Raw genomic sequence first — 12,889 nt, forward strand, 5'->3', positions numbered from 1 at the left:
GGATTACTGAAGAGCTTAACTTCAGTATTTCATCTCCTGAGCAACATAGATACTACTAAAATCTAGAACCTGGAGATAGTTTTAGAAAAGATTAGCAAATTAGTACTAGCCCTGACGCTGAAAGATTTTAGGTAGAGTTTAGGAAATTGGAAAATAAAGCCACTAAAATTTTACATTTATTTTTAATATAATAACAAAATCTGATTCTGTGTTATTTAAGGGGATCGAATATATTAAGTATGAAAAACTTTAGAGATATGTTTTAACTTCTATACAAGCCTATTTTCCTTACAGATGGTAGAAATCCTATTCCATTATACAGATCGAGCTCTGAAAAAGTGCCCAGACCAGGGAAAAATCCAAGTGATGGAACAGCATTTTCAGGTACACTTTTGCATGTGTTTATAACAGCAATTGATATGAATAGGTCTAACATTGCTCTTTCATTTTACTTGAAGAATGGAACTTTCATGATTTGGTTAAACAATTTTCAGTATTCAAAGCTTTATTTCAGGGCTTGTGGAGCATTCTGTGTGATTAAATGTTGAAGTAACGGGTCACATGGGAGCAGATGAGTAAAAATGTCGGGAAGTGTTAGTGCTTAGCTACTTAGTGCTGTGTGGAAGGAAAGACTATATGTATGAGGGTGTACCCGTGAATTGACACCTTATAGTGGCTGACACCTTGCTAATGACTAACATTTATGTTAATTAGACTACTTGAAGAAAAGGTAGACTACCAAGTTTTAAATTTAGTTTTCCTAAGAGTAACTGTGACTCAGGAACAGATTAGTTACAAAAAAAATATGATCTCTGAAATATGCGAATCATTGGGAGGTTGATACACAAATTGGGCTAAGTAATGCTCTAATTGTCACCATACCTCCCTAGAATAAACTGCCTTTTGATGACCGGGACGAATTGAGTGAAATCGTAACGGACAGATACGGGGCAGACAGTTTAAAAAATGAGAATGAAAGATTTTTAGTTTTTCTTAAAATGCAGTGAAAACTGAAGTCAAAGAACAATTTAAGGCCTGTACAGTTTTTATTATGTGAGTTTTACTCTTTGCGATGCTTTCCAGTTCTACTTGTTGTAAATCTCTGTTTATCCTTCTCCATTACTAGAGCTCCCCCACCCGCCACCTCCTCTTTTAATAAATATTTCAGTATCTAATACTAGGGGTCAGCAAACATTTTCTAAGAAGGGCCAGGTGGGAAAATATAGGGCATGTATGATCTCTCACCTGTTCTTGTTTTTTAAAACAACCTTTAAAAATGTAAAAACCACTTTTAGTTCTGTGAGCAGTTCAGAAACACGCTATGGGCAGGATTTGGCCCATGGGCCAAGCATGCAACCCCTATGTACTAAGGTCTAGACCAGTGATGGCGAACCTATGACACGTGTGTCAGAGGTGACATGCGAACTCATTTTTTTGGTTGATTTTTCTTTGTTAAATGGCATTTAAATATATAAAATAAATATCAAAAATATAAATCTTTGTTTAACTATGGTTACAAATATCAAAAAATTTCTATATGTGACAGGCACCAGAGTTAAGTTAGCGTTTTTCAAAATGCTGACACGCCGAGCTCAAAAGGTTCGCTATCACTGGTCTAGACACTGGGACTTAGTGAGTAAAACATACATGATCCTTGCTATCTAAGGTTTGCAGCCTAGTCAAACTAACTTTTCTTGTATACGTTAACCGAAATATTTAGAAGAAGTCTAGGGGTTTTGAAGTTGAAGAGTGGATGCAGTTCACATCTTTTCACATCTCCCTTTGATACTTATAAGTTTGGAAGATAAGAACAGATACAGTGTTAACATTTGGAAGGGTCAGAGGATGGTTGGGTTTCCTGGCGAGTAACTTTTATTGCTGTTTGTCTGGAGGTTCATTAAATCTACCAGTAAAGTAGAGAAACCCAGATAAATTTTTAAAAATAGATAATTTAGAAGTAAAAAATAGGTAGAAAGAAAGCATTTAGGAACAAAACTGTTTGAGAACAATACATTGTATATAAATTATTTTGTATACCATTGCAGTATACATAGTATAAAAAACAATATTTTAACGAAACTATCTCTTAACAAGAGGTGGTGGAGATGGTATTCAGAAAAGAACTCTGGCCATTATAGGGTATACTTTGTTGAAAAGAAACATCTAATAGGGAAAGCTGGAAGGGGCAAGTGAGGTGTGTGTGTGTGTGTGTGTGTGTGAGTGTGTGTAGAAACCACCATGCTGGAGAAGAACATGGGAAGGCTATGAAAAAAAGAACAAAAGTGATGTTTTGATGGTGAAATATGAAAGAATCTCAGTATGATGATTGTTTCCATACAAATTACAAAAATTTACAGAGAAACAAACTGTAGTAGAATATGTTCTTTAATCATCTAGATCTCTGTGGGAAGTTTTATTCTGCTAAAAGAGTATCTGATAAAATTTTTGATTTATTAATAATTTAGTTTCATGAAAGGTAAACGTAGTGGGAACCATTATTCTGGATTTACTCTATCATTGATTGGCAAGTGGGAGGGATGGACTTTTGAGAGAAAACTGATTATGTAAAAAATTGCAATAATGACAAAAAATACACTTGTCATGAATTCTGTATTTCATAAAGCAAATATATCAGAAAAAAATATGGGCACAATCTCATTATTATTTGCTCCAAAAAACTAATGGGTTCACAAAGAATAGCAAATTTTTTAAATTTTGACATATTAGCCGCAAATAATCCAAAAAGAAAGGAAACAGTGAGGCTTGTTGAGAGATATCTGTCTACAAAGCACTGAACAGCTACGAAATTGGAGAAAGGCAGACAACCAAAGATATGGCCAAAAGCATCATGAAGACTGTCAGAAAGGAGATTAGTATGATTCAGACTGTGCCTTCCAAAGGGTTGAGGGGATTTGACAAAGATTCACTAGGTATACTAGTATACTACATGCCAAATAATACGTAAAGAGTGTGACGTTCATTTTATTTAATTCTCACAAGAACCCAATGCAGTAGATACTGTTTTAATCCCCATTTTATAGGTGAGGAAATTTAGACCTATAAAGGTTAAGTGACTTCCCAAGGTAATATTGCTGGTAAGTGGTGGGGCCAGGACTTCAATCTAAGTCTTTCTGACTTCAAAGCTCAGCTCTTAAATAGCCACTGTACTATACTGTTATTTTCAGACAAGTACAAGGAAACGATGGGTGACAAGGGGTGCTGTTAATAGGTGATCAAGATTGATAATTAGAGTAAACATCTAAGCCCTTTAATGCTTACTGTGTGGCAGGCACTGTTACAAACCCTCTATACATATTAACTCATTTAATTTTTATCATAACTTTGTAAGGTAGGTACTGATATATTCCCCTTCATAAGTGTAACTGAGGCACAGAGAGGCTAAGTAACCTATTTCAGATTACATAGCTCATAAATGATAGAGCTGGGGTTGCAATCTAAGCAGTTGGGCTTCAGGGTCCACATCTGTCACAGTACAACACTTCATATTTTGCTTTCATTTTCATGAGCACAGAGAATGGTCTTTAAAGTGGAAAATAGAAATATATTTATGAAAATAGCTGAAGCCCAGCATATGTGATATATAGTTAGTTGCATTATGATTATTCAAATCTCAAAACCTTTTGAATTATAATCCAGGATACTGTTTGACCAATCTGAACCATTATTGATAATTTGTCAGTAACTTTGGATCAATTTCCATTCTCAGTTAAGCATGGATGCCTAAGCTGAGGAGACACAATTTATTTCCCTCAGAAGGACTGTTTGCTTCTGGAAAAGGTGCTCTTCAGTCCATTAGGTGAAGTACATGGTTAGTTGGCCATAAATCTGTTTGAAGTGTATAATCTTAAATATTTAATCATAAAATAGTTTGACTCTAAAAGCATATTTTTTTGAAAGAAGAGTGAACTTCAGGAACTATCTACTGATAATCCCAATGTGGTTTGTGAACATTTTTTATGAGTTCACATAAAAATGCCCACGTTAAACTCATAAATTGCCATTTTGAAAGGAATATGTGGACAGTTATTCGTGGAATGCCTATTCCATAACATCTTGCTTTCATTAAGAGCATTTTTCGGGATTTTCCTTTATACTCATGGCTGAAATAGATATACAAATAGTAAATAGATTAGTAAATAGTAAATAGATTTGTAGCTAAACATCCCTACCCAAAGAATATTCTTTGGTGGTTTAGTATTAGTTAAATCTTAAGGCTCTTTAATATCCAAGTTTTTATCTTTGATTTGGATGAAGACTTAGTGAGTGGCTTGTCAGATTTAGCTGGCTCCAAGAAATGCAATCAAAATCATTATGAGATGAAATTTAACAGGGATAAACATCCATACTTCATTAGATTCAAATAATTAACTTGCATGAGTACTGGATTGGGAAAATCTAGCTGGGCAGGATTTCAGTTGACAGCAACTTAGTATGCGCCAATGATGTGTTAGGACCCAGATAAAGGAAAGTGATAGAACCCTTGGGCTACTTGTTAGAGATAAAACCACTAAGATATTTTATAGACTGTTGACAACTAAGATTTATCCCACAACTGGGATGGTGGGAGGTTTTATGAACAGCGGTTAAAAAAAATACTGGGATGTTTAATCTGAGGAGAAAGGAGATGGAGATATGCTGCCTTCAGATGATGTAGGGCTGTCATACGTGGATTTACGGTGTTACTGCAGAGGGCAGGCTAGTAGAAATTCTGAGATATATTTCAGTTTAAAACGACCTGGTGCTGATGTAAGAGCTCTTGGGTTTATCCTATTGAATATTGGAATAAAAGGAGGATGTCAAACTGACCAGGAGTGTTTTTAAAAGACTATCTTTGCTGACTGGGAAGATTTGAGATTCTGTGTCAGTATCAGTAAACTGTCATTAGGAACAGGTAACCTGTATTCCAATTAAGACTGGTTAGTCAAAATACTGAGAATTTGTATTTTACCAGCAGATGGCACTCATGCCTGCTGCCTCAGTTTTAGTCTTCACCTTTGAGGAGGGGGCCTCACCTTTTCCTTAGAGTCAGAATATACAATGCCATTCAGTATTTCTGCTTTCCTCTAAAGACAAATTGGCATGTTTTCCTGTCCTAACTATAGAAAATAACTTTTGGATCTTGCGGCTTTTATCTGAGAAAGATTTGAACCTATAATTATATTTTATTCATATAATAACTAGTAGACTTGAAAGGAATTAAAGTGTTCTTTGTCTCATACATGCTGAAACTCACTTTTTCTTCCAGCTAAGTCTTTCCCATCCTAAAACAAAGTCAAACAGCAAACAGTCCTGGCCAGGTAGTTCAGCTTGTTAGAGCATTGTCCCAATATGCCAATGTTATGGGTTTAATCCCCAGTCAGGCATAAGCATGAACCAGTGAATGCATAAATAAGTGGAACAACAAATTAATGTTTCTCCCTCTCTCTCAAATCTACAACAACAACAATAATGATAATATACAGCAAACAAATCCCTTCTTTGCCTTAAGCCGTACCCAATAGCCTTAAGCCTCCTGTTTGTACATTCGTTACAAGCCAAATATCTTTTAAGAGTTGTCTCCATTTCCTTATCGTCCTCTCATTCCATGCCTGTAAATTCAGTGGACTCTTTTATTCCTCATCTTACTGATACTCATTAGTATTCAACACAGTGAATGACTTCTTGAAACACTCTATCCATTGGGCTTCCCTGGTATCATACATTCAAGTTTCTTTTTTTTTCCACCCAAGTTTCTATCAGCTCCATTTCTAATTTGATCTTGTTCTTTCTATTCTGAGACTCATAGGTTTAGTGCCTCCCTACCCACAACTTTCCTATATTAATGTTTCGGTGACCATCTGTATCAGTCGGGATTCTCCAGAGAAACAGAACCAATAGAATGCACACACACACACACACACACACACACACACACACACAGATACATAGATTTATCTTCTTTCAAGGACTTGGCTCACATAATTTTGGGGCTCGGCAAGCCTGAAATCTATAGAGTAGGTCAGTAGGCTGGAAACTTAGGCAGGAGTTGATGGCATGTCCTCCCCGCTCCCCCCGCCCCGCATCTTTATTGTTGAGATTTTTACAGATCCCCACCCCCACTCCTTTTTATCCCTTTTGTCCCCCTCCACCCGGATCCTGCCCCATCCCAATTCTTCACCACCCTATTGTCTGTGTCCATGGATAATGCATGTATGCATTTCAGTTTTTTGGTTAATCTCTTCCCCCCGTCCACCCTTCCCTCTGAGATTCGTCAGTCTGTTCCATGTTTCTATGCCTCTGGTTCTATTTTCTTCATCAGACTCCTTGTTTATTTATTTTGATTTTTAGATTCAATTGTTGGTAGATATGTATGTATTGCCATTATATTCATATTTTTGATCATTTTTTTTTCTTTTTCTTAAGGAAGCCCCTTTAACATTTCATGGAATACTGGTTTGGTGGTAATGAAGTCTTTTAGCTTTGTCTTACTTGTGAAATTCTTTATCTGAATTTCAATTCTAAATGATAGCTTTGCTAGGTAGAATAATCTTGGTTATAGGCCCTTGCTTTTTATCACTTTGAATATTTCTTGCCACTCCCTTCTGACCTGCGAAGTTTCTGTTGAGAAATCAGCTGACAGTCACATGAGCACTCCCTTGTAGGTAACTAACTGCATTTTTCTTGCTGCTTTTAAGATTCTCTTTTTGTCTTTAACCTTTTGCATTTTAATTATGATGTGTCTTGGTGTGGCCACTTTGGGTTTCTCTTGTTTGGTATTATCTGAATTTCCTAGACTTGTATATCTATTTCTTTCACCAGGTAAGGAAGTTTTCTGTCATTTTTTCAGTTAGGTTTTCAATTTATTGCTTCATCTCTTCTCCTCCTGGCACCCCCATGATATGTATATTGGTATGCTTGAAATTGTCCTAGAGGCTCCTTACACTATCTTCATATTTTTGGATTCTTTTTTCTTTTTGCTCTTCTGATAGGAGAGGTTTTGCTTCCTCATATTCCAAATCACTGATTTGATTCTTGTCTTCCCATATTGTTAATTCCTGTAAATTATTTTTTTATTTCAGTTAGTGTACCTTCTATTCCTAACTGGTCCTTTTTGATCTGAGTTCCTTGAAGCCCTCATTAAGTTCCTTGAGCATCCTCATAACTATTGTTTTGAACTCTGTCTTTGGTAGTTTGCTTGCTTCCATTTCACTTAGTTCTTTTTCTGGAGATTTCTTCTGTTCTTTAATTAGTGACCTGTTTCTTTGTCTCTGCACTTTGGTGGTCTCCCTGTTTTGTTTCTGTGTGTTAGGTATAGCTGTAATGTCTCCTGGAATTGACAGAGTGGCCTTGTGCGGTAGGTGTCATATAGGGCCCAGTGGCTCAGCCTCCTTAGTCACCTGAGCTGGGTACTCTAGGTGCACCCCGTGGGGGCTGTGTGCATTGTCCTGTTGTAGTTGAGACTTGATTGCTGTTGGCATCACTGGGAGTGATTGCCCCCAGGCCAATAGGCTATGTGGCCCAGCTGCGACTACAGTGGATGAGGTGCTGTTCAGGAAACACCTCTATGGAGCAGGACTTGCTTCAGTGGGCATTTGATGTTCACCAAGTCCACCCCTTGAGTGTGTTGCTTGTGGATGTGGTGGGGTTGTAATTTGGTGTGGTTTGAAGCTGACCACTGGGTGCACTGGTTCTGGGGCCTCCTGGGAGTTGCAAAGTTGCTAATTCCTGTGCCCTGCTTGGGGCCACCTGCCATGTGCTACAGAGAGATCTGCAGATGGCTGCTACTTGTGTGGGGTTTGGAGGTTCCCAGGCAAAGCTCTGAACCAAAGCAGGGTGCTGCTAGTGTGGGGCCTAGGACCACTTAGCAAGAGTTACTGGGCATGCTGAGGTCAGCTACTGCTTGTTTGAGAGATTTTAGCAAAGTCTGAAGCCTGAGCCAAGCCAGCCATTCATATAGAAAGGCCACTGCAAACAACTTGGGTGAGGCTGCAAATTGGGTGGGGCAGGGCCTCAGGGAATTAACCAAGGCTGGGAAAACAGTGTGGGCCAGGTTTATGGAGACTTAGATGTGCTGACTGCATTGTGGCAGGGAAGTCTTATCCAAGGAACAGTGAACTCTGCCAGCACTTTTGTCTGGGAGAAAGCTGCCCCCCAGTTCTTGCCCTGATGCCAGACAATTCATTTTTTCCCATATGTCTCTGGATCCTTTCAAGCTGTAGCCCCAGCACTGGAGCTCAGAGGAAGTGAGTCCAAGTAAGTCTGTGCACCAACCCTTGAAGAGGAATGCCTGGGATTCCAGCAACCCTCTGCGTCACTCAGCCACAATCCCCACTGGTTTTTACAGCCTGAAGTTATGGGGATTTCTCTTCCCAGTACTGACACCATGGGCCAAGGAGTCTGGTGTAGGACTGGGACCCTTTGCTCCTCATTGGGTCCTCCACAGCCAAATTTCCCTCCCAATTAAAAAAAAAAAGGCCACATGTGGTGTCAGACCAGCCCATTCTGTGCCTCCACCCCTCCTGCCAGTCTCAATGTGGCTCTTCCTTCATTCTCTAGTTGTAGGACTTCCGTTAGCCAGACTTCAGGTGGTTCTGAATGATGGTTGTTCTGTAGTTTAATTATAATTTTAATGTGCAATGCTTCGTTCTTGAGGCAGGATTTCTTCTCAAGTTATTTTTTTTTCTGTCTCTCTCACTACTTAATGACTTTCTCTGTTCGGTCTTCCTCTTCTAGTAACCAGTAAATGTTAATATTCTTCACAGTACTCTTATTTCTGTGTCAGTGTTTCTCAGGGTGTTGTCTGTGGACCATTTGCTTCAAAATTACTTCAGAAGCAGTTTCGTGCATTTTGAGTTATTTTATTTTTCTACACTAAGGTTTGTTTGTTTACCAAATAAGGTAGAGTTGTAAATAAGTAAAATGAGGCATTTTATTAACATGTTTCAAGCTAAAGAGATTTGAAAACTAATATTATTTTAAAAGATGTTGAAAATAAAGTCTTATATTGTTACCAAGCTCTCCTTCCAACCTTATTTATATTTCCATGGGAAGCAGATCATTCAAGGCCACTGTTGTAGCAGCTGTTACCATGTTTTTATATGAAAGTTCATGCCGACGAGTGGATGGAGACTAAAGCTGATCACAGAATGAGGCAGTAGGAATTTCCTTGTCTAACTCATGCTTTCTTGAGATGAACTGAGGAAGGGAAAACTGAGTTGGTGTCCAGCACACTGGCTTATCCCCAACACTTGCATAAAATGCTGGTTCTGGGGAGTTAGGTTTTTCCTAGATTATTTTATCAACATTCCTTAAAAAAAAAAAAAAGAAATACATGCATACACATACTACTACACATACAGAGAGATATCTATATTTATATAGCCACTCACCATGTTTGTATACTAATACTGGAATACCAGCTGCCTAGCTCTGATAGCCTGTGGAAATGTATGTATGTATGTGTATATATAAATTATATATGCATGTATCTGTGTATCTGTGTGTATGAATGTTTATCTATTTTGGTGTATACTGGGCTTTGCTAAAATTTGGAATCATTTTTAAACAATGCAGTATTCATTGTTTGATTGACTTTTACCATATAAATTTTGAGAATTAATGCCATTGCTCCAGAAAGCAAAGGAATGTGTATCTACTATCTCATTTCTTTTCACATTATGCTTATTAAATAGGGAGAGCCAGAGATTATACCTTCAGTCACTCAAACAATTGACAGGCCTAAATTTAGGTTTCCTATCTGTCAGCTCAGTGTTTTATTCACATATTCGCATTGCCTTCTTTATTAAGTCTTAAATATACACTGATATCTAGCAAGAGAAGTTATCTTCTTTGGCCAATTATAGGGATGTGCATTGAAGAAGAAATTAGAGATATATTTACTTTTTTATTTCTTTTATTCTGGAGAGCAAAAATTCAGCCATTTCTCAGGGGCTTCATGCAAGCTTTTGAGATCAAGAGGAATCTTCTTTTTTTTTTCTTTTCTTCCTATTTTTTTTTACTTATTTTTGTAAAGATTTTATTGAGAGAGAAAGAGAGAGAGAGAGAGAAAGAAAACATCGATTTGTAGTTCCACTTATTTATGTGTTCATTGGTTGATTCTCATACGTACTCTGGCTGGGGATGGCACCTGCAACTTTGACATATAAGAACAACGCTCTAATCAGGGCCCAAGAGGAATATTTTTAAAGAAGGCACTGCTCATTATGTTTGTGTTGAAAGACTTGGGACAATTAGCAAGCAGCAAGCAGCACACAGCCCCGCCTGATCTTAGGGGCAGAAGGGCTGGAAATTTGCACGAAGGCTTAATCTCTCAACATTCCATGGAGAGGCATATGTAGACCAGATATAGCTGGATGGACTGAGGACTTCTCTATTCTTCTTTCTTTTAGGGCTCTCGTGAGAGAAGCCGTCCAAATGGGTTAAGTGGGGAGGATCATCAGAATTTGGGCACCAGTTCTTCACGGTAGTTGTGCACTGGTTCTGGCAGGGAATGCCAGCTGCCCAACTCTGACTGCAGATCCTGTGAAAAGTTGAACACAAGTTTAGCCTTTCCCACTGGCGAGATGAAGATGCCTAGCTCATTTTCAGGCATCTAGGAGATTGCCACCAGGGATTATCCACTGGACTATCTACCTTGTCTTTTCATAATCAGAAAAGAAGGCTTAAAATTTGAAAATAGACTTGGCTTTAATATTTTGTTTATGGTTTTAAATGTTCAAAATTGATAAAGACCTGGTTTCTCTAAGAAGCCAGATTGAAAGTTAATTTACATGGTGTAGCCTTATTTAAGTGAGTTATGAACAGTTAGGGGCAGGCATGAGGATTGTGTGTATCCTTTTTTTAATTAAAAATCTTCATTTGGGGGTAATTGTACATTCAGCTGTAAAAAAGAATAAAATATTTCCTTTTGTACCCTTAAGTTGATTTTCCCTAATGGGAACATCTTGCAAAACTGAAGTATAATCACATAACCAGGATGTTGACCAATACAGTAAAAATACGGAACATTTTCGTCACCACATAAGCCCCTCATTTTGCCCTTTTATAGTTACACCCACTTTCTTTCTGCCTCCACCTTCTCCTTAGGTCCTGGCAACTACTCATAGTTCTCCATTTCTATCATTTTGTTATTTTAAAGAATGTTATACAAATGGCACTTCATAATTCCCTCTGGTTAACTTTTATTGTACTTCATTAGTACTACTTTTTAAACATCTTTGTACCAGACAATAAAATATATCTGTTTTGTTAAATATGTATCATTAGCACCTAGCAATGTACCTGGTCCATAGTAGATGGTTTATATATGTACCAGAGGCCTGTTGCACGAAATTCGTGCACCGGTAGGGTCTCTAGGCCTGGCTGGCGATCAGGGCTGATCTGTGGGGTGACTGGTGGGGCGATTTGGGGGGGACCCCTGCGGGCACCCACCTTGGAGGTGACCGGCAGGGTGATGGGGGGTGGGGGTAGCCAGTGCCGCCTGCTCACTGGCCGGCCCCCCCCTCCACCACCAGTCACCTCCCTCTGTGGGGCGACCAGCGGGGTGATTGGGGGGCCCCCCACTGGCACCCACCTTGGCTGGCCTGGGGCCTGCGGGATGGGGGCAGCTCCTGTGTTGAGCATCTGCTGCCTGGTGGTCAGTGCGCATTATAGTGACTGGTCATTTCACTGGTCATTCCGCCATTCAGTTGATTTGCATATTAGACTTTTATTATATAGGATGGTTGAATTTCACCAGTGTTTTGGTGTATATTCTTGTTTATAAGTCCTAGCCAGTTATATTTCTATAGAATTGAGATAAACTGTACATAGTTGTATTACTGGCTTCCATTCTTTTTTAAACATTAAATTAATTTTTGGATCAGTTATACATTCATATGATTCAAAAATCAGAAAGTATAAAAAAGTATATAGTGAAAACTCTCCCACCTACCCTTCATGCCATCTGCTCAGTTCCCATCTGCTTATCACCATTGTTACTAAGTTTTTAAGTATATTTCCAGATTTTCTTTACATAAATAGAAGCACATATACATATATTACCTACCCATATATCATAAGTCCTTCTTTAACACAAATGACAGAAAACTATATTTGTGGTTTTGTACTTTGTTTCTTCCACTTAATATATCTTAGAGATCTTTTTATATTGGTTCATAGAGAATGCCAAGAATGCCTTTTTTTGGAGTTGCATAATATTTCTTTATTTTTTGATATTATTGTAATCAACATTTTTTACTTCAATTTGAGCTTGTTCGTGAATACAATTGATTATAGTATATTGATTTTCTGTCCTGCAGTCTTGCTAAACTCACTTATTAGTTCTAGTGATTTTGTTTTGTATTTTCCATCAGATTTTCTGCATAAACATTCATGTTGTCTGTGAATAAAGACAAAATGACTACTTCTTTTCTAGTCTTGATATCTTTTAGTTCTCTTTCCTGCCGTATTACACTGGCTCCAGTATGGCCTCCAGTATGATGTTGAATAGAAATGGTGAGAATTGACATCCTTATCTCTCTCAGTGCTAGTGGGAAAGTATTCAGTCTTTGATTTATAAATATGACTAGAGGCCCGGTGCACAAAAATTTGTGCACGGGGGGGTGGAGGGGTGGGGTGCCTCAGCCCGGCCTGTGCCCTCTCGCAGTCTGGGACCCCTCAGGGGATGACCACCTGCTGGCTTAGGCCCGCTGACCAGGGGATTGGGCCTAAGATGGCAATCAGACATCCCTCTGGCAGCCCGGCAGCCCTCAGGGCATGTCCACTTGTCAGCGAGGAGTAGCCCTAAGCTGCAGACATCCTTACCACGGCTGAGGAGGCAGGAGAGGCTCCCACCACCACTGCTGTACTGACAGCCCTCAGCCTGGAT

At 38.7% G+C, this 12,889-nt stretch overlaps 1 protein-coding gene across 11 annotated transcripts in view; it reads left to right on the plus strand.

Moving 5' to 3' along the window:
• The window catches only part of VPS8 (VPS8, CORVET complex subunit), a 251,894-nt gene that overhangs the window by 74,509 nt on the left and 164,496 nt on the right, over positions 1 to 12,889 (plus strand). For 9 of the 11 annotated variants that reach the window (XR_001515545.1, XM_006773641.2, XM_006773642.2 and 6 more), the window contains one exon: positions 295 to 384. The exons of 1 other annotated variant lie outside the window; for it this stretch is intronic. Coding sequence is in view for 9 of the 10 variants with exons in the window: in XM_006773641.2 (XP_006773704.1) it covers positions 295 to 384 (90 nt within the window). In the remaining variant the exon portion in view is untranslated. Of the gene's footprint in view, positions 1 to 278; positions 385 to 12,889 lie in introns of all 11 variants that reach the window. One more of the 11 variants, XM_015570420.1, reaches the window with a different exon arrangement.

The sequence above is a fragment of the Myotis davidii genome, unplaced genomic scaffold, assembly GCF_000327345.1.
Source record: "Myotis davidii unplaced genomic scaffold, ASM32734v1 scaffold27, whole genome shotgun sequence".
Taxonomy (NCBI): Eukaryota; Metazoa; Chordata; class Mammalia; order Chiroptera; family Vespertilionidae; genus Myotis; species Myotis davidii.